The 26051-nt window shown below is 36.4% G+C and overlaps 2 protein-coding genes across 4 annotated transcripts; one reads left to right on the forward strand and one right to left on the reverse strand.

Moving 5' to 3' along the window:
- The first annotated feature begins 576 nt into the window (after nt 1–576).
- On the forward strand, nt 577–1992 carry LOC108225850 (uncharacterized). Its single transcript, XM_017400803.1, has one exon. The coding sequence runs from the start codon at nt 577–579 to the stop codon at nt 1990–1992; it is 1416 nt and encodes a 471-aa protein (XP_017256292.1).
- A 3207-nt stretch (nt 1993–5199) lies between these two features.
- Nucleotides 5200–14485, reverse strand: LOC108227218 (DDT domain-containing protein PTM). 3 transcript variants are annotated; one of them, XM_017402258.1, is made up of 11 exons: nt 14323–14485; nt 13024–14056; nt 12020–12721; nt 10626–11868; nt 8772–9063; nt 8479–8603; nt 7862–8328; nt 7741–7769; nt 6745–7200; nt 6388–6653; nt 5200–6267 (listed from the first exon to the last, which is right to left on the reverse strand). In XM_017402258.1, the coding sequence occupies exons 2-11, from the start codon at nt 13965–13967 to the stop codon at nt 5701–5703; spliced, it is 5091 nt and encodes a 1696-aa protein (XP_017257747.1). In that variant the 5' UTR covers nt 13968–14056; nt 14323–14485; the 3' UTR covers nt 5200–5700. The 3 variants fall into 3 exon arrangements, with proteins under 3 accessions (XP_017257747.1, XP_017257746.1, XP_063935717.1); XM_017402257.1 differs by having other exon boundaries at nt 5200–6653; XM_064079647.1 differs by lacking the exon at nt 14323–14485 and adding an exon at nt 14182–14316 and having other exon boundaries at nt 5200–6653.
- Nucleotides 14486–26051: the final 11566 nt, after the last annotated feature.

A 26051-nucleotide genomic window follows, 5' to 3' on the forward strand; every position in this document is an offset into this window, starting at 1 on the left:
CAAACTGAGCCAACTATGCCCAATAATGTCCGAGCCAAGAAACCACATTCACTTCACTGACAACTTGACACGCTTTCAGATCTCACTCACCACCGAAACGCGAAGCTTCTTAACACGCATCCAAATAATAATATGGCCTTAATATACACATACAATAAAACTCAGACTTATCACTCCACTTCTAACTCTCACTTGACTAATTTCTTCAAATCCATACATACCCTTGAAACCCTAATACCTGAATTCGATTTTAATCTCATACCCATGTAAGTAAATATTCGTTATGTAGATTCATTTAAATTACATATGTATGTGGTTTGGTCCGAGATGGACTTGAAGCAATTCGAGAAAATGAGTCGAAGGGTTCCAAGAAAAGTGTGGTTAGGTTGTCAAAGCTCAATGGGATTGCTCGTGGGTGGGAATCACACTTCCTCCAGGTTTTGTACTCGTTAGTTTATTGCTCGTTTTGTTGTTTGTTTTCCTTCATTTTATCGTATTTGATTCTCTGCTACATTTGAATCACTCTGCTTTATCTGTTTGAGCAACATTGGAACTTTGAGATTAAAATTGGAAATTATGGATTTTAAGGCCTTTCAATGGCAAATCTTTCGTGGGTCATTGGCCAAGAGGTTGTTTCTTCGAGCTTTATTGTTTACGCTGGGTATGATGATCATATCTTTTGTTCAAATGGCCAATCAACTTGGGAAGACCGAGCCTTTCTTGTCGAAAAATGATGAATGTCCTTTGGACTTTGCGGGGTCGAACCCTTATGTGAATTTGACCAGGGTTATGAAACCCGTGGCTTCGTTAGCATTCCGGCTCTTTGGAAATTCATTGCGCTGTAAAGAAAATGAGGATTTGGCTAAAAATGTGTTTAAAGAGCTGATGGAGAAGCATATGCTGGAATCTCGAGCGAGAGTTGTGTGTGTTGGGGAGGGAGCAGCTTCAGCTGTTGTCTTGTTACGAGATTTGGGGATTCTCAATGCAATTGGTGTCCGTCGACACCCGTTTTTCTCCCTTTGGAAGAAACGATTTGTTTACGAGCTTGATTTGAAGGGTGATTACTTTGATTTTGTCTTCTCTAGATCTCTTGATAAGGTATCTGTTCCAGCTCTTCTGGTGCTCGAGATTGAGCGCATCTTGCGTCCAGGTGGAATTGGCGCAATGCTTGTGGGTGCCCATGCATTCTACTCGGGTAGCTTGGTGAGGTCTGCCACCCCAGTTTCATCGTTTTTGAAGAGTTCCGATGTTGTCCATGTATGCCGTATTGGCTCCTTTACACTTGTTATTTTTAAGAAGAGATTGGACAATGTGAATCAGTTGGAACATTACCACCTTCCAGATCATTGCCCTTCAATTATGAACAACAAACCCTTTCTAAAGCGCATTGAGCCTCTTGCTTTAAATCAATTGGGACAACATGAAACTGAAATATCCTTCCTCCCCAAATTCATGAATGTATCGTCAAGAAATAGGATGGTTTATATCAATATAGGTGCATCAGAGCTGGTAAGCTCTAGCATAACTGAAATCTTCAAGCCCTATCACCGTGTACTGCCTCGAGCTTTTGATGTTTATCTTATTGATCACAACATTTCTACACTTTCTTCATATGTGAGAAAACCTGGTGTTACCTTCGTCTATCACCCAGGCCTCCTTGGGGATTATACTGCGCCAGTTCTTGCATCAGATGAACATTTGAGTGCTCCAACGGAGGAAAACAGTTTCGAATTTGCTCGCTGGTTCCAACAAACTATTTCCGCCAACAACTTCGTGGTACTTATGATGAATGCAAGAGCTGCGGAGCTTAAAATTCTGTTTGAACTGTATGAAACTGGAGCAATATGCCGTGTAGATGAACTCTTCATCCACTGCTCAGATACTGAATATTGTACTGATGCTGTATGTGGAGACTGTAGGAGCCTCTTTGAAGGTCTCAGGAAAAGTGGTGTCTTTGTTCATCAATGGTGGGAACCTGGCACCCTCATCTGAATGATGTTGATTTCCATGTTATTTTCTAAATTTTCTGTTGCAAAAATAAAGTGAAGGTGAACCAGTTGACTATCATCTAATCTCCTGGTATCCCTATGCCAAACTGAAACTGGTTAGTTTCATGTTTGTTGTGTATCATGTAATACCCTAAATCCCTAATGTATGGGTTAAACATCTACTATGTTTATTAAAATGCAAGACTATGAAGGTTTTTTAATCATTGTTTGGTGAATCAGGCTACATTGCATTTGTTTTTGCTGTATTCTATCCATAATTACTTGAGAAATTATTTTCTAGGAATTATTTTGACACTATAAAATCATTCTTTGTTCTTGCATCCAAGCATTGTATTTATTGAAATAATACAGTGCTCATATGACCTTTAAACCTTGGTTGTTTAATATTCTGAATATCCTTATTAAACTGGTTCCTGTTTATCTTGGATAGTGACTTAGGGGGTGTTTGGTTCATGGTTAATGAGCCCGGTTAACGGGAATCGGAACCTTAATCTCATAACAAGTGTTTGGATTAGTTATTTGGTGCCATGGAATGGGAACCCAATCCTTAAGGTGGTTAAATCATACCCTTCCCACCCCTTGGGTTACCATACCATTCCCATTCCCATTAACCCCCATTCCCATATCCTCCATTCCCGATTCCCGATTCCCATTCCCAACCTCAATCCAAACGCCCCCTTAGTGAGACTGAATGTTATCTTTTGGAGGTTGGAACAAGACAATATGCATTCTCTATAGAAACTATTAAAAGTCATTGACCACATTACTTGTGCTTTTTGGCTCTACAAATTGATTTTAGGAATATGAAGCAGCTCTATAAAGTTGCACTATTGGCTATATATCAGGTTATAGTTTATTATGTTTTTGTAGGTCATTTTCGAAGCTAGCTTATTTAAATTTTAGTGGATAGACTTTGATATTTAATAAAATCGACCTAATAAATCGATAAAGAGACATAAAGCTCGATTTGTGACCTGAGATTTTTCTGAAATATAAGGCCTTGATTACAAGGAAACATTTAGCCCCGTAAATTTATCAGTTCGGTTTCAATGAAGGAGCTCGGAATGTTCTTGTGCCAACAAATATATGCAAAGGACATACTAGAAATGTATGATTGTAAAGCTATATCAAATCTTGTGGAGCCAAATACAAAGTTATGTACACTTGAAGGTCTAGAACTAGAAAATTTCGTCTCTCATTTATCTGACAATTACAAAGCCATTTGTAGTTGGAGTGGTAAGTCAGTGCATGCATAAACCAAGGAAACGCATACTGATAATATGTCAATGGATTTCTTAACTACAAATATAAGAAATGTAACATGTCTACTAAAAGACTGAGAACAACAATATTTTCAGACGACAACTAGGAATGATTGCAAGATAAGTGATAAGGGAGGAATAGAGTTGTCTTTGAGAGGGAGCGTCAAGTTTCAACGAGTCTCTAGAATTTTCCCATAAGCATGGTATTGAAAGTAGTGAATAACGTGGCCTATCTGCGTTTTAGACACCCGTTTCAGGATTTCTATCTTTTAATCTATTAATTAAAAAGAAGGCCGAAAAAGTTATTGGCAATAGTCAGTTGTGAGAACCACCATCCCATATACATATACATCTATGAAAAGCGGCAAGCATTATGTTCTAGAGAGCTAGCTGGTTTGGAGTGAAGGAGATCCAGAGTATCCCACACAAAATAGGACTTTCAGAAAATGATATGGAAACAAATAAATGAGTGCATGGATTAGATTCTGTTTGTTTAACAGAAGCCACTTCTGCTTCTGGCTTCTGCTTCTGCTTCCCTTGACCCGTTTGTGTAAAGAAGTAGAAGCACTTTTAAGAAGCTGAGAATGCTAGCTTCTCTCTCACAGCTTCTACTTCTTTTCCAAACACTTTCTTAACTTATTTACTTCTCACTTCTACTCCACTTCTTTACTATAAGTAAGAAGTCACTTCTTTTAAACTAACCCCAGTCATGGCCTTTTTGACTTGTTTCCTCTAAACACATTGATTGCGATTAGTATTTTGTGAATACACATATATGAAATGAGTATCTAGTAAGCTTAATTTCTGGCATTCTTATTCTTACAATATGCATAAATAGAAGAAATTAATCGATAAATAATTTACGTCCAGTATTATAGATTTTTGAGTGAATTGCATTTTGCATCCCTTATCTATGACCAAAAAACAATTTTGTATACCTACTTTCCAAAATTGCATTTTGCATCCCGTATGTTTCAAATCCGATACAAGCTGCACCCTCAATCTATTTTAGCATCCAATTAAGACGTTAGAGTTAAGTTTTTTAAGGGTATAATAGACTTTATACATTTCAACAGTTATATTATTGTGTATATATATCAGCTCTTTACATCTTAACTCTTATTATGTTTCTTCTTATAAGTGATTATCTTCATATAATTGTAGCTAGCATGTTCTGTTCAATGAATTGAGGGTTTTTATTTACATAGCTGTGGAGAAAGCTGCGCAAGCAATACCAGTATGGAATGGGGGTGACAAATTTCACATCACAATGTCAGCGGGGTTCATGAGATTGCTGTAAACCTAGCTGAAAAGACTTGTGCATGCCTAAATTGGCAATAATATCACCATTGAAATGTATAAAGCCTATTATCCCCTTAAAAAACTTAATGTTAACGTCTTAATTGGATGCTAAAACGTATTGGGGGTGTAACTTGTATCAGGTTTGAAACATACGGGGTGCAAAATGCAATTTTGGAAAGTAGGTATACAGAATTGTTTTTTGACCATTGATAAGGGATGCGAAATGCAATTCACTCTAGATTTTATTAGAAAATCAGGAGTATATAATAACAAAGTATGAAGCAAAGCAGTCGATACGTTTGTAAATCATATTCTCAGTTTATGCAATGACTATGACACATGATTAATCATAATTGGAATATATACCTACTCTGATGGGGTTCAACATCAATACAGTCATTCTATTTGTTCCTATACAACCAAGAACCAACGACTGTGTGTTTCTCATGAAGAAACCAACTTAAATATTTCGATTCCTCAAAGGTCTTCTGATATCAACTGAGAAAACGCAGATTCAAGTGGTTTAGTATTCGCCTGTTTAATAACTAGCTTTTATTTAGTTAATCTAAAGAGGGTGTGCCATGAACAGGAGAAAATATGAAACTGTAAAGTATCTAGACAAGACAAAATCCAAACCACGGGAGATTTGACCCTTATAAATACAGCATACAGGAATGACACAATCAGATAAGCATCTATAATCCAGCATATTGATCTGATAAGTAGTGCCATAGCTACACAACAATTGATTCAGGCTCCCTGATACTAATATGGGGGAAGGTAACAACAATTTGTAAGCAACTAAGCCTTAACATTTGAAATAAAAATGGAAAGTCTGATTGCACCAGAATATGCAATTGTGAAGCTTGTGGATTAGCATTAACCTCCAAATATCATTTCATCGAAAGAAAGTCCTTACAGCTCTTGAGTTTCAGAGAACAGCCAGCATGTCTTAAACCAGCAACATAGTAACAAGAGATCCTGATCTTTCTTCTTCTCCTTAAACCCCTGATTTCTTTTAGCCTCTTTACCCATCAAAAATATTTAGTATTCTGCCCCTGCATATGCAGTGATTTCCTTCTCTGGAATCAGTTGAGTATTCCAAAAAACTAGTCTAGGAACAATAGCTACTGCCAATTCCTGCAGCTACCACATCGCCAGGCACCATTATTAGATGTGTCCACAACCCATTGTGCGCAATGGCTATGCATGCAGGACCCACATATCTGGCAACAACTATCAGGAATTGGATCAGTGAAAAAGCATGTTTGACAAGGCACAACCTGGAAGGAAGATTCAAAAGAATCCAGATGTTCTTGTTGTTCGGTGACTATTCCATATTGCTCAAGATTGACATCCTCTGGAATTACAGAAGAATCATCTACATCCACAATTATATTCCCAGATGGATCAATCCCATCCAGTTGGACACCATCATCAAATGCCAGCAATTCATTAAATGAGAAATAGGTTTGGGGCTCAAACTCCCCATCTTCGTAATTAAGATCTTCCACGTCAAACATGAAATCGTCTTCAATATTTGTTGAAACATCCCATTCTAAGCATGGAGCTGATTCATCTACTGGCAGAAATGTACTTCCTGGAATAGGTTTGGGTGAATCAACAGATGTATTGTTTGTTGAATAACCGACGACATCATCATCCTGCTTCAAATGCCGCCTGACTGGTAGTTTCTGAGGCACAGAACCAGAAAAAGTCGGATTCTGTTCTAAAGCTACTTCTGAAGTTTGCTGAGTACCATTATTCATTCTAGAGAGAGAGAATGTGAGAGGATTATCCCCCTTTATGCATACCAGTCCTTTCTTAATAGGTAACATGTGAGTAGCAGAATCTCCCTGTGTAAGCTGTTCCGGAATGGTTTCATGGTAAGAGCCTGCTACTTGGCTTGCCTGCTTCGAAGCTCTTTTATTAGACTTCTTACTCTCTAATGCATCTGTCTCCTCTTGATCAGCATAAGGGCATCTAGGTGACCTCATCCTACGACACTTGCAACATTTGAATCCAGTCACTTCAAGTATTTTTGATTCTTCAAGCTCGACTGCATCAGCATGATACCATTCTGTACATCACAGAAGTTGTACATTAGTATATTAACTAGGTTAAAAAACTTAACAGAAAATTATTAGCACCAACAAGTTATCCAAGCTTACTTGTGCATATTTCGCAGCATATATATATAAGATTAGAATCATATGGCTTCTTGCAAAGGTCACATTCAACTTCTGACAGTTTTAGATTGCCTTTTAGAAGAATATTTTTCAGTCTGAAATCTGTGCCATCTTCACCATTCTTCTTCTTAACAAGTCCCCAAAAACAATCCTTGCTTTTATTTCTTGGCTTCAAATTGCTAGCCGGTTTTTTCCTTACTGAGTGTTGCAAAGCACCATTTGATGCCAGGGGCCTATGACAGCCATTTTGCTTTTCACTTTTCTTAGCTGTTGCCGCATTCAGAGGCTTTTGTCTTTGTAAAAGCAAGTGGCTGGCTGGATACTTTTCATTCGGCAAAGTAGCTTCAGTTTGGTAGCAACGTTTGCAGGTCATTACAAATTCAACTTCCACACTCATGTGTACCTTTGGACTAGATGTACACTGAAGATGACAATAACCTAAAGATAACAAAGCACAGACATAAAGTAAGATTCACCGACTAGGCATAGTTGAACATTAATTGCCACAAGAGAAAAAAAATCAAAATAAGTTAAAGAAATAAATAAATAATATTATGAATTTTCCAAATATCGATCCCTACCCACAAACTAAACTCCATATTGACCATTAATTAAGTGACTTCTCAACAAGAAGTACAATTTCTGTTCAATATTAGAAGATACTCGTTGATTAGAATAGTCGATTTCAATTTATTTATAGATAGTGATACATCAGCTGATGATAAAAAGGTAACAGAATTTCAAATATTAAACATTAAAGAACAGAATAACAAGATTGGTAATATAAAAGTTTGAGGGTGTTGTACTATTATTAGATTACGGGATCTACTTATATACCTATATATATTCATTATATACGCATGCCAGCCAAATTAAGGATATTCAGTATAAACTCATGTCTGTCAAAATCATACAATATGTGTATATACATGTCATGAAAATGGAATGTGCGAGTAAAACTGAAAACTTGTAACGAACCTTCACATTTACTGCACGTGACTGCATTCCTGGAAGTCACAAACAGAAAAACTAATAAGGTACCTTAAATAGGAGTGGAAGCACAAGTGATCTTTTTATTAACTTAATCTAAAAAATTTACCCAAGAAAAACATCAAGCTGACAAGAAGCACAACGGCAAGATTCCAAATTGTCCCTTCTCTGTGTTAAGTAAAAAAAGATATCCTTGCGTGAAACCTTTAACTGCTGTTTCTGCATTTTCGACAATACATTCATAGGCTTCTCAGCTAGTCGTAAATGCACATTATCCATCTTCTCTTCATATTCTTTGACCAGATACAAAGGAATATGTGTTTCTAGAAACCAGTATTTTTCTGTTTCATCTTCATGTTTTTCTACTCCAATTACATTCTTCATGATACGGGAGGGTAGGTGCTTTTGATTCCCAAAAGAAACAGCATATCTAACTTTACTTCCCAGAATCTGCTTATCACAAATCGAAGCATTTCTAAATACATATGCCTCTGTCTCCGCACCTTTTCCTTCAAGGGAACTCTGATCTGGACGTAGAAGGTCACTCCATCTCACATGAATATCTAGATACCTGACCTGAAGCGAGAACTAATTTATTACTATAACCAAACCCAAATAGTTACAAGCTCCTCTTAACGAGCTGTCCCACATGAGACAAACATGTATTCATCAATATAGTTAAGAACCAGCTACGTTAAATTCAAGTAGAACTTAAGGGGCACAAACCTGTGTGGAAAGTTGTGAAACATTCCTACTCATTTCAACAGCAGCTCTCCAGATGAACCTTCTGCTTCTCTTTGGAGTCTCAACACCTTCGGCATAATAGATACCTGATATCTTTCTAGACCCACCTAAATGGAGAAGAGAATGGTGAGAGCACTACTCCATAGTCCATACTATTATAATATGCATTTTTTTAGCAGAAAATTTGATGACATGATGTTCCAAAAGAAGATCTCAGCAAGCTGTAAATGTTAATATATTCTTAGAATGCAGAATGATAGAGCGATATTTACTACCTTGCCGAGCCGATCTTTTCACTAAAATTTGTGGGAGAATTCCTTTGTGGAACATAAATTTTGATAGAATACCTCCACGCCACCATACAAAATTATTTGACATGTCCAGGTCGTCATCAGCTTTTATTTCAGGAATGGCAGATAGTTTCCTACTAAACCTCCCACCTGGGCCACGTTTCTGCCTTGGTTCAGCAGCACTTGTACCATTGGTTGCAGAAGATTCAACTGACCAACCATCTACCAGTTCAAACCAATCCCCGGAAAAAGCAACTTGGTTCATATTTTCCTCAAGCTGCAATCATTAAAAGTAAGATTGAAACAGCAAAACTGAGTGAATAAGAAGAAGTATCAAGTTTTGCAATAATTTGCCTTCAAATGTTCAGTTTTATCAACTACTTCTATATACGAACTACTTGAATATAATAGTATATAATAAAACTCTTTAACTATTGTGCTATCAAGTGTTACTTAAAAACATGAGGCTCCTCTGGAGACACAGCGTGGAATGCAAGAATTACAATATATTATAACATGTTTTCATTGGCATATAAACAATAACTACCAAATGAAGAAGATACAGAAGTTAATTATGAACCAAATACATTTGAACAAGGAGAAAATAATATTATGAACATGACTGAATAAAATTAAATACCTTCAATCATAATAATGATAATAAAACAGAAGTAATTATACTCAATATTGAAAAAAAAAAGAACATAAACTAAATGAATATATATAAGATAAACACATTATATAATAATATAATAATGAAAATGATGATTCCTTACTCAATGTATTTGAATAAATGCATAGCATGTAAATGAACTGTTGCATAATCATGTCGAATGTATGCTTGCAATAAATTAAAACATCATTACTTAAGGACTTGTTTATATTCTATATTATCATACTGCTTAAAAATCAACATGACACAAAATAAATACCTATCGTGTAAGAAGGATGGGAGAAAGCTATTGCAACAGTCGAAGGAGTTCAAAATTGGTAGGCCCGTAACTTCTCTTTTATATAGGGTAAGCTGAGGAGGACGAAGGAAGATTGAAGAAGAGGAAGAAGGGGGGGGGGGGGGGGGGGGGGGTAGGCCCACAACTTTCTCTTTTATATAGCCATATCGGGTAAGCTAGGTTACACATCACTGAGGCGCATTGCGCAGTTTGCCTCATCTCTCTTTTAAGTTGATAACCCAAGGCAAGCAACGGGATGCTAGTGCGCCTCACAAGTCAGCAGAAAATGCCTCTGCCAACTCCGGTACCGCCAATTTTCTTAGCTCTATAATATTAAATTTACCTTTACACTCCAAATCATGGCTAGCTTTTTAAAAATGTTTTTTCTAATATGAAATTTACCTTTACACTATAATATGCGAAAAATCATTTAATAATGCATCTAAGTATTTCCCTTTTGTTAAACTAATATTTCTTATTAGTACTCTGATATCTATTTACTAAATACAGTCGATCACCCCCAGAATCATAAGGGAAAGAAACATTTAATTCCCATTTACTGACAGTCACATATGGAAGCAACTCAGCATATCATTTGTTGCTAGCTAAATCGTTGTTATTATCACAGATACAAAATCTATTTTACAGGTTCAATTTATATGGCCACAAAGCAAGATTGGTTAAAGTAAGATTTGTTTTTTACTACTACTTTGTCATTACATATAAATGGGTGCAAAGATTTCTGTACAAAAGAATAAATCTAACGATATTGATATGCACAAAGTATTAAATAGCACTGCATGTGATAAGGACTGATGTTAAATCATTGATTGCTAGAACATAAGAGTAAAATCACTTCTACAATTGCTAGAAAAGGGAAGGTACTTACTTCAAGCAAAAGACTTTTTATAGCACTGCAAGTTGAAGCCTGCTCGGCTTGTTGACACCATTTTTTCCTATAATCTAAGGTTTTGAAAGGGCCAACTGTCAAACCACGTAAGCTCTCCTCCATTAACAGCACATAAGTGGCAATGCTATGCAAACTCCCCTGTCCATGCTTTAGCTTTACAGGACAAATACCAGAAAGTATTTTCATGGTACCTTTAATAGCATTTGAAGCAGCTGCATTTAACAAGCATCCTCTCTTGCTTTGGCACATTGCCTTGCAAGAAAGACACCAACTACACCGTTCCCTTGGAACTTCCATCAGCTTCTTTTCAGAATTTGGCCAGAAAAATCGGTTGACTGCTGACGAAAAGGCTTTAATTTGAAGTGCAATGTTAGCAGACATAGCTTTTTTATAATTATTTGAAGTTTTTGACACCAACATATAATTTTCCTCAGATGATAGTTTCACTAGATTAGCAGCAGCAGAAGCAGCAAAATCTCCATGTATATAATGATTCATATACGCTTGAGGTTTAAAAGAAGAACCCAGATAAAAGCAACCATCACCTATATTACTACAACTTTTAATACTTATCATGCAATTAGATTGTCCTCTGTTACAGGAATTGCTGTTCCCTGAGGTGCACATGGCATGATCCCTCTGACTTGATCTGCCCACCAACTTCAGCTGGGTTGTCTCAGATAGATCATCCTGATGGCTTACTGAATCAGATGAAATGGTAGCGGTGCCTCTAATCTGTTCAGATAATTTTTCTGCTTGAAAAGGCCTGTCCTGTTCTATACTCCCACTGTTACATGGATGCGTAAGAGGATGGCCCGTTTCGATGTGCATATTCAGAGAGGCCTTGCTACTATCATTTTCTATAGTAAGGTTTCCAGCAGAAGGGCCTGCAATGTTTTCAGAGCTACTCTCAGCAATACAGCTTGCAATGTCTTCACTAACAGATGGTTCACAAATTCCATGGCCGTTTCTATTCAAAAGAGAGGATACTGGAGTAGGACAAGAACCATCTTCAATTTTAATTGAGCTCAATCCCGTTTCAACTTTTTCAGCAATTGGTATGATATTTGCAGGAATTTGCCAATACTTAATAATTCTTTCACATATCCCTGAATACATATCAAGGTGCTGTGCTTCCGAACAAAGTGCTAGCACGACCCTTGAAAGATCCTCCTTGTGGTAGTACCTAACAATTGATCCAGTGTTCATAGACACTTTAAGCCTGTAACAAGAGATAACAGAAGACCAAGGAATTTGTAAGGATCTAAACATAATTAATGTAATAAGTAAGAACTGGACCAACTTCAGACAATATAGCAGGGTAGAACTAAGCTATAAGTGTGTGTGTCTGTTGTGTTAAGTAGCTAACATACACCAGCAAATGATCACAAGTACCCAAGAAGACTTGCTCAAATGGATCGACACCGAAAAATTCTGCTCCTATAAGAGATGTTCGTCCTGTAATTTTGGGACTGATCTTATTAATTGCACACTCTGGACAGTACCAGTCACCTTTTGGTATGCACAATTTGCTCACACCAATACATCTCGAATGGTAAGATGATGGACACCCGTCACAACAAAGCAATGTCCCATCCATGCCACAAAGGCGACACTCATCACTATTGGCATCCTGATCTCCATCAGTACCGGCATCCAGTCCATTATTATTATAACCAAGAGAACTGGAATTAATAGACAACTTTGCATCACCTGTTTCCTTCATAAACTCTGTGGCTTCTTGGTCCTTGCAGGCAGAAGTCTTAGAGTATCTAGGATGGACACGTTTTGGTCCAACATGAGTAGCAATTGTATCCCCATCACGATCCACTTCAACCTCCGATTCTTCACGCATGTCAACTTGTGCTCTTAGCTCTGCAGAGTCTAAAACATCATCACACAATATCTGAAGAATCACCAATTTTCTACTAACAGTAAGACTATAATATTCCATCTGAAGAGCATCCACGTAAAACCCTTTCCATTTAGGCCCCTCAGTATACCCCATCATCATCATATATTCGGCTGTAAAAACTGGCCACGTCAAGGAATCAATCAAACTCCAGTCCATCGAACTGCACACAGCAAAAGGGTGTTAGTTGTAAGATTTCAATCACTAAAACTAAAATAAAAGTAAGACTCAGACACAATGATATAATGGAATGCGTTCGTACTCTCAAATAAAACATTTAATGAAAGGCGTTACCTATCTTTCGAATATAAGCCACTCCTAGGACAAAAAATGTACAATCACTAAGTGGTTACAAATACAATATAAGAACGTGCCTATATTTCTCTACCTTTGAGGCAAACTTGGTGAAATCCTAATTGATTTACAATTATTTAGATCTTCAAATGCAAAAGTTTGCTGAAGTACCTTAAACATTTTGATGCAAACTCGGAACCTTCTGATGAGAGAGCTTCAAAATGCCGCCTCAAAACACGCATTAAAGCAACATGAATAGCATCCAACAATGTGTTTTGAACAGAACAGTTCAGAGACCCCACAAAGTCTTCCAGTCCGAAAGGACATAAACACAGAGAAACACTAAATGAACGTAAGAAACTGTATACTGAAAGGAGCTCTGCAACAGACTCCTCCGGGACACCTATATTTCCTGTAGAAGGAGGGAATTCCGGGGGTAGTACAATACAGGCTTCAGCATCAACACACAAAGCCCCATCAAGGCCATCCTCACCAGAATCACTTGAGCAATCGACATCAGCTATAACTCCATTGGCACCATGATCCATTACCTCACCCAAAGGAGAATCTTCCACTCCACCAATCACATCTGCACCCCTCATTTTGTCAACCCTCTCCTTCTCATACTTGTTCAAAATTATCTCATCTAACTCTTTCTTCCTCAGAACCAATATACTGTCATGACAATCATTCTCAATAAGAAACGGCCTCAACTCACCACTTTCAAAATCCTCTGAATCCCCATCTTCATACTCAACTCTATACAACCCCCTATCATAACTAACAACCTTCCCGAGATAAAAGCTACCCTCAAACTCCTTATTCACATACGACCCAACCAATGCTTTAGACCTCGTCTCCCTTTTCAATCCATCCACACAAACATTCTCAATTTCCTCTATCTTCCTCTTTCTACCTCTACCTCTACGCTCCACTTGAACCACGCCAGCTTCCATTTCCGCAGATTTCATTTCCCCATCCTTTATCTTCTTCGGTCTCCCTCTCCCTCTACGCTCCACCCGAACCATTGCAGCTTCCATTTCCACAGCTTCCATTACCACATCCTTTACCTTCTTGGGTCTCCCTCTCCCTCGTCGAACCACCCCTAATTCCATCTCAAAACACAAAACCTAGTTTCCGAAACACAGCCACAGATCAAACCTCAAATCAATCCTCAATTCACAACAATTAAAGCCTAACAGATCTGCACACATCAAAAAAACACAATTCACGAATCACAAACTGAATCAATCAGAATATTCAAAACAACCCAAATCAATTTCGCATCTAATTTACACATGCAAACATCAAATCATAAAAACAACTTACAATTGATAATATTCGAATCATAAACATATTCAATTAGACTACTTGATTTTGCAAACACTGAAATTTTGAAACAAAATCAAATTAATTGTGCAATATTAGTCCGTCTGTATGTATATGTGTGCGTATATATAAGAATTATACCTTTGAGCACTGAAGATTTAGCTAGGGTTTGGATGGAGATAACGCCCAGCTGTGATTTTTGTGTGTGTGAGTGTGACCCAATGGGCTTTTCACTGCCACACTACCGAGTTTTAAAATGAAACGACTCGACACGCTTCGTTTTACTCGGATGTGGAACACTCATTCACACGTAACTCGTCCAACTTATAATATTTTTATAGCTTATTCTCCAAATTTTACCTTTTCAATTTTGATGTCAAAAGGTGGTATTGGCCCCCAAATGACTGGAAATCTCTATTTTAGAGTAAGTCCAACGGTGTTCTAGAAAGTGCCATGTAAATATTATGAAAATTAGTGTTTTTAGGACATCTTTTTGATACATGAACTCCAACAACATGCCTTATAGTTGTGCCTTACTATTAAACTAATTATTTATTTGAATTAGAATTGGAGGGAAATGAAAAAGTAAAAGGAGAGAGATGCATTAAAATGGTTGGAAGTTAATATTTTAATGAGAAAATTAGTTTAGGACATGCTTAGAGCAAGTCCAAGAGATGCCCTATCTCATGTCTTAAGTTATAATTTAGGGCAATTGATAAAAAAACTTGATCCAACAATGTCCTAGTGATGCCTTATATCACTAGGACAACCTCCTCAAGCCCTATTTTTGGGGCACATCTCTCCTTGCCCTATTCTATATTTTATCATAAATTTTCATCAACACTCTCTTTCTCTCTCTACTTTTATATTATGATTTAGTGATGAAAGTGAGTCTTTAATAATAAAATATTAGACATATTGTGAAAATAAGGCACATTGTTGGAGTTCAAATTATCAAAGTATGTCCTAAATTACTAGGACATGATATTTTATATTATATTTGGGACTTGCGCTAGGACACTCTTGGACTTGCTCTTAGAAGTGCCTCAAAAATGAGGCACTTGTTGGATGTTCTAGTGGTTTAAGGCACCACTAGGATATTGTTGGAGTACACATTTCATCTCATTGCCTTATATTTTGACTTAGTACATCAATTTAGGACATTGTTGGACTTGCTCTTAATGTCCTGAATCTCACGATCCAGATAAAATGGCCCTCGCTATTATTCAGTGACGACGAATTGTGGGCAAAACGCTACACGATGTAGCGTCTTAAGCCAAAATCAAAATATAAAAACATTACTTCATGTAGCGTTTTAAGGTAAAACGCTATAATTTATTTTTCAATTATAAATAAATCTTTCTAAAACCCAAATATGAAACCTAAAATATTAACGACTGTTACTTTATGTTCCAACTATTAATTTATTGAACTGGTTCCTCGGCTTTAAGGCCTCTAGACCCTAAAGTCTCGAATTAATTAGGGTTTAAACCCTTAACGTCGGTCCATTTAATTTCAAATATAAATTAATCATTCTAAAACTCAAAAATGAACCCTAAAATAATTTAACGATGGTTAATTTACGTACCAATTATTACTTTATTATGGATTACCAAAATTATTTTTAAGAAAGAAAAAAAAAAGTAGCCAACAACGCAACACTATGTTGCGTCTGAGGTATATTAAGCAGTGGTAGACGATCTCACGTGTCTTTCTCATAGAGGGCATCTTTTTGGGTTATGTTATTTGGGGCATTTTAACCCAAAATTATTAAATTGTGGGCCATTTTTCGTCAAAAGAACACCTCATAATCTTAGATTAATGTTGAAATCAATATTTAATAAAATAACTATTATTATGCTATATATATATATATATATATATATATATATATACTTTTATATATAATTTAATTAGTCGGTTAAGCTTTCTAAAATTTTTAAAATATGAATTAAGTTTATAAATTTCGTGGATTGTATTCAACCCTCCTTCTACAATATAACATCAGTATTTGTATTGTTAAATGATAATTGGTATTAGAGCGAGATTTTTATGTACAAGTAAAGATCTCAAACAATCAACATTAATGGGAAACAAGGATGAAGGAGTCGAGATTCCAGTTCTTGAGAATGAATAGTTTTTTCATTAGAAAGGGAAGATGTGGATGCATCTTCTGTCACTTGATACAAGTTACATAAATTGTATTGAGAAAGTTCCACATGCAACAGGTCGGATTGGGTCGATTTTTTGAGATCCAAACCCGATCCATTATATTTTGGGTCTGTTCGGGTCCAGGTCCGGGTATCTAAAATGAAGATCCAAATCCGACCCGTTAGGTTTCGCTTCAGGTTCGGGTTTAATTCGCATACTTGATAAATTAAAATTAAAAAATTATATACCTATAAATAAAAAAAAATATGGTGATTGATTTTATTTTTTCATTTAGGAATATAAAAAAGGGTCTTCACATGTTTCATTTAGTACAATAAACACGTGAAACATGCTAATTTAATTGTTACAATCATTCGACTTATTGTTTATATTTTTGTTATATTTTGATTATGTAATGCAGAATAATTAAGAAAAATGCAATATTGGTGTAATGAATGTAACTTTTGTATCGCGCATATAAAATCAAGTAAAATGTTAATATACATCTATTTATATCATAATTCCTGAACGATGCCACGTCAAGAAGTCCACATAATTTGAATAAAGCCACGTCATAAAGCCACGTATTTAAATTATGACACATCAGCAACGCCATCTAATCAACTGATTCATATATGTCAAGTTTTAGGCAGTCCCACAATTATGCATGCATTCTTGCTTTTGATTTTAATTGACATAATTAATTAGTGTTGTTAAATTGTGATTTATGAATGATTGATGAAATACAAACCACATATTTGTTAGGAATCAATAATTTTTGATGATAACATAAACATTTTGATGTTATACTTCTTGTCTTTGGGAATTATCAATGGATGGGTAGAATAGGATGGCTAATTGTAAATATCTAATGCCATGTAATTTTATCTAAGTGAAGGATATTCAACTGATGAGATGTAACTATTCAACTGATGAAGACTGGGTCATGTTTCAACTGATGAAAACCAAGCATTCAACTGAAGACAAAGTATTCAACTGATGATGCTAAGGAATTCAACTGATGAGACTGGAACAGCATTCAACTGATGAAGTCTGTAATTCGTTCAACTGATGAAAGAACTCTCAACTGATGAAGTCAAGAGCAGTTGAAAGTAACCAGAACTTTCAACTGATGAAGCAAAGAGCAGTTGAAAGTGACTAGAGCTTAAGTCTGACAAATCACATGGATCGAATTACACTAAAATAGACATGGAAGCCTGATTAGGAAAATAAAGAAGAAGCAGAAATATTCTTATCTCATGCAATGCAATCTGGATCAAATCAGGATGACGGTCAAAGATGAAGACATCTCAGAAAGCATGCATAAGACAAAGATGTGCGGCATTGTTTTAGATTAAAGTGCAATTTGTATTCTAGTTAAAAGCTTTGTAAAACTTGGAGTATATAACCAAATTAGTAGCATCAGTTGAACTTGTTCGAAAATACTTGAGAGAAAATCTGAGAGTTAGAATTTGTTCAAGTGATGAACCTGCAGCTGTGCGAATTGTAATCAATCCACAGATTCTTCAATATAAAATCTCACGGGTGGATCATTCAATCCACCTGTATTTTTAATACTTGGTGTTTTCTGTTTGTTGTTTTAAAGTGTTTGTTCTTGAATCTTTTATTTTTGTAAAAGATTGTATTCAACCCCCCCTTCTACAATCTTTCTTATAGTTGGTGTAAAATAACAATTATCAGAGCGAGGTTCCCAACAAACAGGGAAAAAGATCAACACTACTAAAGAAAGATGGGAAAGAAGGATGCTGGAGTGAAGATTCCTGTTCTTGACAAAGACAACTACTTTCACTGGAAAGTAAGAATGCATCTGCATTTGTTTTCTATTGATGAAAGTTATGTGAACTGCATTGAGAAAGGACCTCATGTCCCAATGAAGGTCTGCACCAGTATAGGAGCTGATGGTGAAGATATGGTAGGTAAAATGGTTCCAAAACCTATCCATGAGTATTCTCAAGAAGATACTGAAGAAGTGCACAAGGACAAGAAAACCATGAACCTTCTGTTTAATGGTTTGGATCAAGAAATGATTGATAGTGTTATCAGCTGCACAAGTGCCAAAGAAGTTTGGGACACCATCAGGATCATCTGTGAAGGGAATGAGCAAGTAAGAGAAAACAAAATGCAGTTGCTGATTCAACAATATGAGTCATTCCATTTCAAGGCTGGTGAAAGTTTGAGTGACACATTTAACAGATTTCAGAAACTGTTAAATGGTCTGAAACTTTTTGGAAGAGTATATCAGGTTAAAGATTCAAACTTGAAGTTCTTGAGAGCTCTTCCCAAAGAATGGAAACCCATGACAGTCTCTCTCAGAAACACTCAAGAATTTAAAGACTACACTCTAGAGAGACTGTATGGAACTCTGAAGACCTATGAGCTTGAAATGGAACAAGATGAAGAAATAGAGAAAATCCAAAAGAAAGGGTATTCATCTGTGGCTTTAGTTGCATCTCTTGATGAAACTGTCAAGGACAAGGGAAAATCTCAAGTTGAAGAAACTGAGAAGTTGGTCAAAGAAGAGAGCTCAGAATCAAGTAAAGGAAAAGGAAAAGATGTAGCTGATTCTGACGAAAAAAGTGATGGGATTGATGAGCACTTAGCCTTCCGATCAAGAAGATTCTCCAAACTGAAATTCAAGAAGAATTTCAACCCTGCAAAATCATTTAAAGGCAACTCCAAGCCTGATAGAAGCATGGTGGACATATCCAAATTCAAGTGCTTCAACTGTGGAAATGCAAGTCACTTTGCTAATGAATGCAGAAAACCAAAAGCTGAGAAGAGATCCAATGATCATATGGATTACAAAAAGAAATATTATGAACTTCTCAAGCAAAAAGAAAGAGCATTCATTACAAAAGATGATTGGGCAGCTGGAGATGATTCTGAAGATGAGGAGGAGTTTGTCAATCTTGCTCTAATGGCCAACTCCACAGATCAAGAAGAAAACACTGGAAGCAGCAATCAGGTATTCACTACAAACTTAGTAGAGTTAACTAAAGATGAATGCAATGCTACTATCAATGAAATGTCTACTGAGTTATATCATTTGCATGTCTCTTTGAAATCTCTTACTAAGGAAAATTGTAGAATTAGGGAAGCTAACACCTTTCTTAGAGATAGAAACAGTGCTCTAGAAACTCAATTCATTGAGTTTGAGAGACTGAAGATTGAATGTCAAACAACCAAGGATGATCTTTTGGCTGTATTAAAAAGAGAAGAGATCATAAGAAAACAGCTTGATAAGGAACAAGAAATTATAGCTAAATGGAAATCTGGGAGAGATATTTCCACTAATATCATCAACATGCAAGGTAGAGAAACCTTTGTGGAGAATGTATGGAAAAGGAATAAGAAAGCTCTTGAGATCTCTGAGATCAGTTCAAGTGATGAGAATACTGATGATGATCATCAGTTGAAAAGTAAAGCTTCAACTGATGAGAATCATCAGTTGAACAAAAACTCATCAGTTGACAAGAAAGTTCTCAAGAAACTCAACAAGAAATATGGTCCTGTTAAGAAGAACTTTGTTAAAGGTGAGAATAATTCTTCTGAGACTAGTGAAAGTGTCAACAACACTCATAACTCCAGTAATAAGACCAAGAAGAAATTGGATGCTAGTGAGCTTAAATCAGAAGAGACTAAGAAGAAGAAAGGGAATAGAAATGGTAAAATTGGAGTCAATAAGCACACTAATTACACACCCAATGCCAGTGCTCCTAGGAAAACTTGCAGTAAATGTGGTAGTGTAAATCACTTATCTGCTAATTGTAAAACTGTGATTGCTCCCAATTTATCATTGCCTATTCCCATGCCATCTGTTCCTCACATGAACTTATCTGCTATAAACATGATGCCTGGTTTATTGCCTCATAATTCATATTCTCAGCCTAGCATGCCATATATGTTCAATCCATATTTCAATGCTTTTAACATGCCTCAATTCCATTCAAACCTGCATGGTATAAACAATGTATGCATGCCTCAAATGCCTGTGTTTAAAAACAATGTTGAAATTCCAACTTCTCAACCAAAACCCAAGAATGAACCACTCCAATCCAAGGGAAAAGTTGAGAATGAAGGAAAAGCTGTTAAGACTAACAAATCTGGACCCAAAGCAATTTGGGTACCAAAATCAACTTGATCTGTTTTTAAAATGTGTGCAGGGAAACCATAAGAAGAATTTGTGGTACTTAGATAGTGGATGCTCCAGGCACATGACTGGTAATTCTTCCCTGCTCACAAAGTTTGTAAAGAAAGCTGGCCCTAGCATTACCTTTGGAGATGACAGCAAAGGATATACTATGGGATATGGCTTGATAGCAAAAGAGAATGTCATCATAGATGAGGTTGCATTGGTGTCTGGTCTTAAGCATAATTTGCTTAGCATCAGTCAACTCTGTGACAAAGGATACAAAGTCAATTTCACTCCTGCAGCCTGTGTTGTCACCAAAAGGAGATGACAGCAATGTGGTACTAATTGGACAAAGGAAAGGAAATGTGCATGTAGCTGACTTCAATTCTGTCAAGTCTGAATCAATCACTTGTTTTCTCAGCAAAGCAAGCTCAGATGATAGTTGGCTATGGCACAAAAGATTGTCTCATTTAAACTTCAAGACATTAAATGAGTTAGTCAAGACGGATTTGGTAAGAGGAATACCAAAGCATGAATTCTCCAAAGATGGTCTGTATGGAGCTTGTCAGCAAGGAAAGCAAAAGAGAAGCTCTTTCAAAAGCAAATCTCTTTCATCAATTGTGAAACCTCTTTAGCTCTTGCATATGGATTTGTTTGGACCAGTCAATATAATGTCCATTTCAAAGAAGAAATATTGTCTAGTGATTGTTGATGATTTTTCAAAATGTACTTGGACTTTCTTCCTGCATTCTAAGGATGAAGCTGGAAAAATCATTATCAATCATATCAGGGCATTAGACAACAATCCAGATGTCAAAGTTGAAAGAATAAGAAGTGATAATGGAACAGAATTCAAGAATTCTGTGATGAAAGAATTTTGTGAAGAAAAGGGAATTATTCATGAGTTTTCTGCACCAAGAACTCCACAACAAAATGGTGTGGTAGAAAGGAAGAATAGAACTCTCATTGAGGCTGCAAGAACCATGATTAATGAAGCTCAACTTCCAACCTATTTTTGGGCTGAAGCTGTGAACACTGCTTGTTTTACTCAAAACATTTCTCTAATTACCAAATCTCACAATCTAACTCCTTTTCAACTCTTCATGGGAAAGAAGCCAACAATTAGCTTTCTTCATGTATTTGGATGCAAGTGTTATGTTCTAAGAAATCAAGGTGAAAATCTTGGAAAATTTGAAGCCAAAGCAGATGAAGCTATTTTTGTTGGATATTCTAATGGAAAATTATTTAGAGTATACAATCTGAGAACCAACATTGTTATGGAATCAATTCATGTAGTTTTTGATGATAAAAAGATTCAAGGATTGACAGATGAAGGATTTCATGATAATCTCAGATTTGAGAATGAAGGTGAAGGTGATCTATATGATAGTGATGATTCTGTTCAGAATGCTGGAATTAATCCTGGTATTAATATTCCAACTGATGAGACCTTGGGGCAAGAAACAACTGCTATTGAAAACTCAACTGAAGCATCAGTTGAAACTACATTGGAGGCTTCAGTTGAAACCCCTCAAGGATCATCAGTTGAAAGAATGTCTCAAAATTTCAATCAATCTAGAAATAATGAGATGTCAAATTTAGGGGGAGCTTTTCAACATGGAAATCTGAACTATAACAATGAAGCTACATCATCAAGACAATCACTTCCACCTCAAAGAAAATGGACAAGGGATCATCCTTTTGAATTAATAATTGGAGATGCAAATGCATTTGTACAAACAAGGAGAGCCACTCAAGATGAATGTTTGTACAGTGCATTTCTTTCACAGGATGAACCTAAAGTAATAGAAGAAACTCTCAAAGATGCTGATTGGGTTCTTGCTATGCAAGAAGAATTAAATCAATTTGAGAGAAACAAAGTATGGAAGCTGGTACCCAAGCCTAAGAATAGAACAATTGTAGGCACAAGGTGGGTATTCAGAAACAAGATGGATGAGAATGGAGTTGTCACCAGAAACAAAGCAAGGCTTGTGGCTAAAGGATACTCTCAATCTGAGGGAATTGATTTTGATGAGACATTTGCACCAGTTGCAAGATTGGAAGCCATAAGAATCTTATTGGCCTATGCTGCTCATGCAAACTTTAAAGTTCATCAAATGGATGTCAAAAGTGCTTTTCTAAATGGTGAACTGGAAGAGGAGGTATATGTAAGTCAGCCTCCTGGTTTTGAAGATCCAGAATTTCCAGAGTATGTTTACTTTTTATTAAAAGCACTTTATGGATTAAAGCAGGCACCAAGGGCATGGTATGGCACTCTATCTCAATTTTTGTTAGATAATCATTTTTCCAGAGGAACTGTGGATAAAACACTATTTTACATAAATGTAAGTAGTGCCTTTATTTTGGTTCAAATTTATGTAGATGATATAATTTTTGGTTCTACAGATGAGAGACTTTGCAAAAAGTTTGCTAATCTAATGAAAATCAGTATGAAATGAGCATGATGGGAGAGCTCACCTACTTTCTTGGTTTACAAGTTAAACAAGTAAAGGAAGGTATATTCATAAATCAAACTAAGTACATCTATGATTTACTTAAAAAGTTTGATTTAATGGATTGCAAAGAAGCTAAGACTCCCATGCCAACTGCCACCAAATTAGAGTTAAGTCCTAATGAGAAATCTGTGGACATCTCTAATTATAGAGGCATGGTTGGTTCTCTTTTATATCTGACAGCTAGTAGACCAGATATTATGTTTTCTACATGCTTCTGTGCTAGATTTCAATCTGATCCTAAAGAATCACATCTTATTGCTATAAAAAGAATATTAAGATATCTTAAGGGAACACCAAATCTTGGTATTTGGTACCCTAAAGACTCTGGATTTGATCTAATTGGATATTCAGATGCTGACTTTGCAGGATGCAAAATTGATAGAAAAAGTACAACAGGCACATGTCAATTTCTTGGAGATAGGCTGATTTCTTGGTTTAGGAAAAAGCAACACTCTGTTTCAACCTCTACAGCTGAGGCTGAATACATTGCAGCTGGAAGTTGTTGTGCACAAATATTGTGGATGAGAAATCAATTACTTGATTATGGTTTAAATCTCTCAAAAATCCCAATATTTTGTGACAACACCAGTGCTATTGCTATAACTGAAAATCCAGTACAACACTCAAGAACCAATCATATTGACATCAAATATCACTTCATAAGAGAACATGTGATGGCTGGTACAGTTGAAATGCATTTTGTTCCAAGTGAAGAACAAATTGCAGATATTTTCACAAAGCCCCTTGATGAATCCACATTCACAAGGTTGGTAAGTAAATTAGGTATGTTAAATTTCTCCTAATTTGTAGTGAATTTTTCTGTAATTTGGCAGCCAGAATTTGACTAATTTTGATTTCTCAAAATTTAGTTAGTTATAATTCTGGATAAAATGTGTAATATTTCAACTGATGAAATAGTGAAATTGTTTCAACTGATGTTTGAAACAATGCTCTCTTGTCTTTTTTTTCATTCAACTGATGACACTAGTTGAAAACACTTTCAACTGATCATCATCAGTTGAATAAGAATTTTAAAGAGGCGCTTATTTCATCCGTTGAAAATATTATCAGATCTGAGCCGTTGAAATTTCTTTTATCTCTCTCCTGCTTTATACACACGATCGTGTGTGTAATTTTTGTAGAGTTAAATAAGAGTTATTTTTTCTCAACCGTAATTTCTCAGCCAATCACAGCAATCTTCTGAGAAAGTATCTAAGTGATTTAATTTATTTTCATTTCTTTTCACTTCACTCTTTCGAATTCACAAACTCCCCTTCTCTCTCTGTGCAAAGAAAGCCTTCATGTTCTTCAAGCTTTTTACTGTAACTGCAATGGCGCCAATGAAGAAATACTCTTCTCCCACTAACTTCATCTATGAGAAGAACAACTTCGCATCATTTGTGGACACTAAGGCAGTAGAGGAGAAGGAATATCACAAGATGATGGAGTTCATCAAATCAAGCCAACTGTCTCATGCCATGCTCTCAACTTCCACTATCTACCATGAAGTTGTGGAAGAGATATGGACTACGGCTGAATTTAATAGTGAGGATGACACTATCTCTTTCTCTCTCAAAAATACTGTTCATGTAATTAACTGTGATGTTATGAATGCATGTTTTAAAATTCCTGAAAATACTGTCACAACTTTGCCTTTTGACATTCAGTTTGTTAACATGTTATATGCTATGAATTATGTTTTGCCCACTGCTGCATTAGGTAAAATTGAGAGGAGAGGTCTTAGAAGAGAGTGGAGCTATTTATGTGATGCTTTTGTGAAATCTTTTTCTGGTAAAATTAGTAATTTTAATGCTATTACCTCTCAGATTTTGCAGATGCTTTACATGTTTTTAACTAATGAGTATTATAATTTTGGTACTTTGATGATCCATGAAATTGGGAGAAGTTAGGTGATAAGGTAGATAGACCTAGGAATATCTACTATGTTAGATTTCTAATGATGCTGGCTAATCATGTTGATGATAAGCTAGTCATCTCTAACCAGGAAGCCAAGCTTCCAAGTTTTGTGCAGGAAAAGAGGGTCTTCAAGGACCTCTTAAGGATGAATCTCTATCCCTCTTTAGAGGTGGTTTACCTGCCAATCATGGAGGCTGGAAAGGAAAAAGAGGTACATGGCTTTCCTATTACTCTTTCTCAACCCTCACCTTCTTTGCTTTCTGCAATCAGGTCTGTTGAGGAGGCTTATCAACAGTCCACACAAGTGGCACAACCTTCAAAATCCAAATCTTCCAAACCAACTTCAGGTGCCTCCCAAAAGGCATCTGTTGTAAAATCTAAGAAGCACAAACCTGAGGGGAGTGTGATTGGAGGAAGTGAGGGGGAGGGAAAGGGTGAAAATCAAAGAAACCCTAAGGATAAGGCTGGAGAGATGAGTGATAACCGGCCCAGCCACTCTGCAGTCTCCCAAAAGACTGTAGAGCTTAAAAAGGATTCTACCTCATCCCTAGCAGCATCCTCCCAAAAGGATGTTGCTATTGAAAATAGTCCCCATCCAGGGATACAGCAAAAGAGGGGGAGGGACACTACTTCTTCACCTATAAAAGCCTATGGGAGAAAGAAGCTCAAAGGTGAGAGGGCAAAGCACTCTGCACACACACAGGCATCCATTCTGGATTTCATGCCTGTAACTTCTCAAAGTCAGCTTGATGTGACTCCAATAAATGTGGAGTCACAGCCCCCTTCTTCTTCTCAACCTATCTTGCACATTCATGACCTTACTATATCTACAGCTCAAACACATTCCCCCACCTCTTCTGTGGATGTGGAATTAATCCACACCACACTTGTAAATTCTCCATCTTTGGATTTCATGGAGAAGCCCTCTTTGAGATTGATCATCATCATTTTGATGATTTGTTGGATCTTTCTCACCCAATTTCTTCTACTGTGACAATGTGTTCTGTGGATTTACATTTAAAATCAATCACCACAGACTCAACTGTCACAACTTCTCTGCCTTTTTCTTCCGCATCTTCAACTGATCTCCTTCATCAGTTGACTAGTGTTTGTCCTTCAACTGATGTGCTTGA

Source organism: Daucus carota, chromosome 6, assembly GCF_001625215.2.
Source record: "Daucus carota subsp. sativus chromosome 6, DH1 v3.0, whole genome shotgun sequence".
Taxonomy (NCBI): Eukaryota; Viridiplantae; Streptophyta; class Magnoliopsida; order Apiales; family Apiaceae; genus Daucus; species Daucus carota.